The 6364-nt window shown below is 49.2% G+C and overlaps 1 protein-coding gene across 1 annotated transcript in view; it reads right to left on the bottom strand.

Moving 5' to 3' along the window:
* LOC139547665 (protein jagged-1b-like) overlaps nucleotides 1-6114 on the bottom strand; it is a 41282-nt gene extending 35168 nt beyond the window's left edge. The window contains exons 1-2 of the mRNA XM_071356646.1: nucleotides 5150-6114; nucleotides 1025-1351 (exon numbers count right to left, since the gene is read on the bottom strand). Coding sequence (XP_071212747.1) covers nucleotides 1025-1351; nucleotides 5150-5299 — 477 coding nt within the window. The 5' untranslated portion in view covers nucleotides 5300-6114. The remainder of the gene's footprint in view (nucleotides 1-1024; nucleotides 1352-5149) is intronic.
* Nucleotides 6115-6364: the final 250 nt, after the last annotated feature.

The following is a 6364-nucleotide window of genomic DNA, read 5'->3' as shown; positions in this document are numbered from 1 at the left end:
AAAAAATATTGAACGCTCTCGTTGAGACGGTACACAAAGGAACAAACAACCATTCCGATCTCTGGAAGGAATGACAATACTGCGCAGCCGTCCTGCATGTGCCAAGTCATTTAAAAGGGATTCTAGTCGCTGCGGCTCTGACCCCGAAACGACTTGGAAACAAAGAGACAGTAATTACAGCCAAAAAGCCAGGGAACTACTTCTAATGGATGTGGATGGGGGGGGGTGGAGGGAATAAAGGGGTGTAAAACGGAGGGATGAACTCTGCTCGTCGTGAACATTAGTGTTCCTCTTCCACCAGCGAAACGCTTTCATCCCCCTCCAGATGTCTGCCCCCCCCCCCCTCACCCCCCCTAGTGAAGATCTCAGGGCTTAGTAACAGGCAAATGGAACAACGTATTTGTGAGCAGCAGCAATACACAATACACACAACCTCAAGGCTTCAAGATTCCTCTTTGCTTGTATTTGTTGCTTCTATTTTCCGCTCTTCCTGTTTTGTTTGGGTCGGGAGACGCCGGTGAGGAATAGAGGGAGACGGAGGACTGAAGAGAGAGAGAGAGATAGAATTGGATTATCGATGGGTCTAATGTGCGATTAATAGGTTGGCTCTTTAACGAAGAGTCGTAGCCACCAGCCTGGACGACGTGTCCGGTACAGACACAGACGTGTCGATGCACAAAGTCAGACAGAGAGGCGCGAATATCAGCGACCTTAATGACGCAACAACACAACAGCTTAGAGTTTCGGAGGAGAGAGAGAAAGCGAGAGATAAGGAGAGGAAGAGGGAGAACCAGGGAGAGAGAGAGAAGGAAGGAGAGAAAGTGCAGCATCTCAGCATCAAAACCAAGGCCTATGTTTAGACAAGGAGAAATTTGCTACTAGCTTCTGCAAATAGTAGCAAAGCCGCTTGACTGAACGCTAAGAGCTCGTGTCAACGCCGTCACAGGTCTCTGTGAGTGTGTACCTACTTGAACCGTATCATGTTACCGTAGTAACAACATTGTGGTTACACTTCTGTACTCACCGGCCAGGCGTATTTGAAGGGAATGATGACGTGTCCTGTAGTGACATCCTCTCTTCCTCCTCCGTCGTGCCCTCGATGACGGAGGGATTGGGTGTTGCCCCCCAGGACGGTGGTGCTGCCCGCCCCGAAGGTGCAGGCTCCTGTGGGGACGACCCGGGCCTGGTACTCCTTGAGGCAGGCCCTGAAGAAGGTGTCACACTGGTCCGTGAGAGAGCAGCGCTGCCCCCCGGTGGCCTGGAGGTCACAGCACTCCCCACTCTGCAGCACACCATGGGGGTTCTGGAAGTGACGGATCTGGAGCTCAAACATCCCCACTGCACACACAGCCTGGAGAGAGAGGGAGACAGGAGAGTTAGGATGTGGTATAACTCATACACACACACACACACACACACACACACACACACACACACACACACACACACACACACACACACACACACACACAGGGAATCATACACACTACCCAAAAAGAGGGTGAATCTATGGGAACAAAAAGCGTCTGGTTCCCGATGTCATACTTCTTGAAAAAACGTTCATGAATGTGATGAATACACCTGCTTAATGGGCGGAGTATCATTTTTCATCCCAAATCTCTCCAGCTACGGTAATCTATGGATAGCATGCCCTCCCTCTCTCTCTCTCTCTCCTCTCTCTGTATCATCTGCTTCATTAGGGTTACCAGACTACGGTCATCCTATTCTAAGAGGTAGAAAGAGAAGGTGTTTGAGAAAGGAAAGATAACATTGATTCACACCACTTCCTCCCCACACCGGAAGAAACTTAAAATCCCTCATCCAAATGGAGATACGCCCCCATTCCAGCAATCCTCTCTCTTTCTCTCTCTTTCGCTCTCTCTCTCTGCATATCTGTCTGTTTATCTCCCTCTATCTGTCTTCATCTTTCCCTCCCCGCTTCTTTACCCTTCTCCCTCGCTGTCTCAATCACCCTCTTTCGCCTCTCCCCTCCCCTGCGTCATGCACTTCCTCCACCTCTCCATCCAGCTCCTTTCTGTCCTACTTCTCCTGTATCAGTAGCCCTCCCTTCTTTTCTCTCCCTCTCTCCCCAGGGGGACTTAGACACTGGGAACCTGGCCACAGTTTCTCTCTCCTCCTCCTCCCTTCCTTCTCTATCTGGGAACAGGCTGTAACTCTTGCCTTCTCTCCTTCTCTCTGCACCAGCTTTTCTTCTCTGTTTTGTTGCCATTCTTCTTTTCATCTCTCTTTCTGCCTCTCCCCCTCTCTCTCTGTTTGCCTGTCTCTCTCTCTCTCTTTCTCTCTCTCTCTCTGTCTCTCCCTCCTACCAGAGCTTATAAAGCATTCTCCTCAGCTGGGTGCAGAAGGGCACAGACACGCTGGTAGAGCTAACAAGCTCCCCAGAGAGACAGGTGTGTTGGTGTGTTGTATATCAAGGAAATAATTGTGATGACTTCCAACGGCTATAAAACCACAAACCGCAAATGCACGTGTCACACAAACACACACATACACGCGCGCGCGCGCACACGTCGCATACAATGGAATGACGTGACAAAGAATAGTGGTGTAATAGTCCTGCTACACACAACCTGGCCGTAGCCAGTTAGAAGAATAGCTGGTAAGTCAGCCCATTGTTCTTGTGGCATTCTGTCCCTCACCTATCCCTGTCCCTGGGCTAGGGTGCCAAACTCTCCTACATCAAACAGCCTGTGGAGATACAGGCCCACTCATCACTCTGCATCCTCCTTTCTTCCTCTCCTCTCTCCCCCCTCTCTCAGCCATTCCGGGCATACCTGCCTTTCAGCGCTCCATCAGACCGCTCCGAGCGCTCAGTCTCGACCATCACCGTGGAGAGCTGCGGTCATTAAGTCCCCCGTTTAACCCCAAAATAGGGCGAGACCAGGACCACAACCTGAACACTGGAGTACCACGGTTGGATATGTACACTGACTAACACCATTGTTAAACACCTGCCTTTTAATACGGTTAAATATGGCACCATCTGGACTGTTCTGTAATAACAGTACAATATCAGGACAACATTATACACTGTATCAAACCACATTCATAAATCATCCTGAATGCTCGTATCGGCATTGCACTGAATCTGACACATCCCCAGACCTGAGTAATACTGGTTGTTAAGCGTTACCCTACTGTCACAGGTTATAGTGTCTTCACTGCTGAAATGGATGCAGGATATCAACTCTACTGCTCTCCTCCTACATTAGAAATGTCCCACAGCACGGTAGGTCTGCATCGTACTGCAGTAGGGGAAGGCAATGTTATATTAGCGAAGAGCTTCAGAGCTGGGTGCAGTGGATCCATGTGGATCTTCCTGTACATTCACACGCCCTAGCGCTACAAGGCTGTGGCCGCTGACCCAACACACACACCCCAGTCCATGAGTCCACACGCACGCAAAGACACACACACACACACACACACAGGCTTCTCATCTCACACAAACACACACACACATACAGAACGTCCTGATATTGCCCCTGCACTGAGGGCTGTGTCACCCTGCCAGTGGGGGGCCCTTTTGGGCCAACAACCATAGCCTGGGGTGGGGCTGGGAGGGGAAGAGAACACATTCAGCCAATGCTCTACCTCCAGGCTTTCCCTCTTGGTCTGTGTGAACTTGAACTTGAATGTGATAGGCCTATGTCCAATTTGACTGAATGTGAATGGGTTTTCTATGTGGTCATAGTGGTTTGAGTGTGGCGTTTTGGAAGCACACTCATTATTACATTGTTATTACCATTATAAGGATAACTGAAAAGGAGACTGGAAAGATTTGTCATGGGTCCCCAGATCCTCAAAAAGTTATACAGCTGCACCATCGAGAGCATCCTGACCGGTTGCATCACCGCCTGGTATGGCAACTGCTCGGCATTTGACCGCAAGGCGCTACAGAGGGTAGTGTGTACGACCCAGTACATCACGGGGGCCAAGCTTCCTGCCATCCAGGACCTATATACTAGGCGGTGTCAGAGGAAGGCCCAAAAAATTGTCATAGACTCCAGTCACCCAAGTCATAGCCTGTTCTCTCTACTACCGCATGGCAAGCAGTACCAGAGTGACAATTCTATGTTCAAAAGGCTTCTTAACAGTTTCTACCCCCAAGCCATAAGACTGCTGAACAATTAATCAAATGGCCACCCGGACTAATTACATTGACACCCCCCCCCCCCCCCCCCCCCATAGTTTTTACACTGCTGCTACTCGCTGTTTGTTATCTATGCATAGTCACTTTACCCCTACCTGTATGTACAAATTACCTCGACTAACCTGTTCCCCCCACCTGCCCCCCCCCCCCCCACACACACACACACACACATTGACTCGGCACTGGTACCCCCTGTATATAGCCTCAATATCGTTATTTTATTGTGTTACTTTTTAATTCAATTTTTTTACTTTAGTTTATTTAATAAATATTTTCTTAACTCTGTATCTTATTGTTGGTTAAGGGCTTGTAAGTAAGCATTGTACTCGGCGGGGGGGGGGGGGACAAGTGTCGTCTTCGTCCCCCCCCCCCCCCCCCCACACACACAGGGACAGACTGACAAACAATTCCCTTGAATCCCCCTCGCACGTTGTAAGTAAAGTGTAGTAGTAGTTAACACATAGAAGGCAGCCTTACTCCATCCACAGACACCATAACATTCAGCTTGCTATTTCCCATAAAGGATTTATTTTTACACCGTTATAGCCTACAGGAGACCGTATTCTGAACATTTCCCTCTGCAGTTCTGGTTCAAACGATTCACTTCACGGATGGGTCGTCTATCCCTTTTCAACAGGAAAGCAAAGCAATTACAGTGTTACAGGCTTAGAATCCCAATAACAAAAAATGGTGTAACCAAAGACCATGCTTGGTAAAGACGTGAAGATTTGCTCCTGTAGCCTGCAGATGAAAGGACACGCCCATGGAGCAACAAGTGGATGACACGCGACTTTTAAGACGCACAAAAACTGGTGGGCACAGCGCCATTTGGAGCAAGGGGAGACATATTGACAAGAGAACCAGGGAAGTAGAATGTGGGCACCATTATTAACTCTGTGGGAAGAAAACACTAACTGTAAAAGTCAGGGCAGGGTTAGCAACGGCCGAAAATAGCGCTTAATCAGTACGGCTTACTTGCGGTTGCAGAGAAAGGGCGACGATAAAAATCACGGTCCACTGCTGTCCCCGGCCCCGTTCTTTCCTCATCTCTGACCTGGTGCTGATCCTCGCGCCTCCACTGCAGCCATCAACCGGCTTTCGTCCGTGCGCTTTTTCTCTCTCCATCTCAACGTCAAAGGATCGAGAACTTAAAACAATGCGGTGTCCCCTCTTCTCTATAATATCCCTTTCTCAGCTCTCTTTGAGCGCCAGGTCATCGTGTCGTACTTGGCATTATTGCCTTTCTTGTACTGTTCCCCTTGGGGAGTTCCTCCTGTCTGCCCGCCCCTCCTCGACCACTCTCCCCGGCTTCTCCCTCTCTTGGTGCGGTATCCAGAGTAGGTCTTTCCACAGAAGAAGAAAAAACACTCACTCCACCAGGTCGATCTTCCCTCCACCTGCCGTTAAGGCTTCGAATGTCAGACCTGCTGGCTCCCTGATTTGAGCTCTCATCCCAATTACACTCTCCCTCTGCGCAACGCACTCTCCCTTTTAAACTAAACACATACGCATACACCCTTTCCCTCTTTGCGCAAAGGACTCAAATTGATAGCCAAATGAAGTAGAATCTCCCTCTCTACAAGTCAAGACTCTACTCTCTCTTGTTTGTCCACTGCATGCTGCGTCCCTCACTCTTTCCGTAGGCTTTCCAAACCCGTGTGGTCACTTTCGCTCAGGGCTAACAGATCCGAATCACCCAGGTTCCGATCAAGTAACCGTGCGTATCGGCTGTGGGAAAGAACTCCGCGAAAAGGGATGCCAGCCAGTGACGAGAGGCTTTGTGTGTGTGTGGGAGGGGGGGGATAAACATAAGAGAAAGTGTGTTAATGTGCGCGAGGGGTGTGTGTCCTCAGGCAGGGGATATCCGTGTTCTCGTTTTATATGTGCACGCGGTCTGTAATTCAACTGGGCTCTGTAGTCGAATAATGTGTCCAGTGGCGACCCGTCATTCAGGGCAACGACAAAAAAAACTTGTGTTGCATGTTATTTTGACCTTAATACATGTCACATATCAGTTTGCAAACAATGTTTTAAAAAATAGCATTGAGTTAATAAAGCCGCATACAAACATGGTCTCTTTTTTTCTTTCTTGAGTAAGGCAGCTCCAAAATGCAGGTGTTTCAGCCTAGCTCAGCGCATTCTGTGGTAGTGGGGCAGCCAGCGGAAAATAAAGAGCGTAGGGGTTGGTAA

The sequence above is a fragment of the Salvelinus alpinus genome, chromosome 21, assembly GCF_045679555.1.
Source record: "Salvelinus alpinus chromosome 21, SLU_Salpinus.1, whole genome shotgun sequence".
In the NCBI taxonomy this organism is placed as follows: domain Eukaryota; kingdom Metazoa; phylum Chordata; class Actinopteri; order Salmoniformes; family Salmonidae; genus Salvelinus; species Salvelinus alpinus.
The sequence above is the reverse complement of the archived record's forward strand: the minus strand, read 5'-3'. Positions and strand labels throughout refer to the sequence as shown.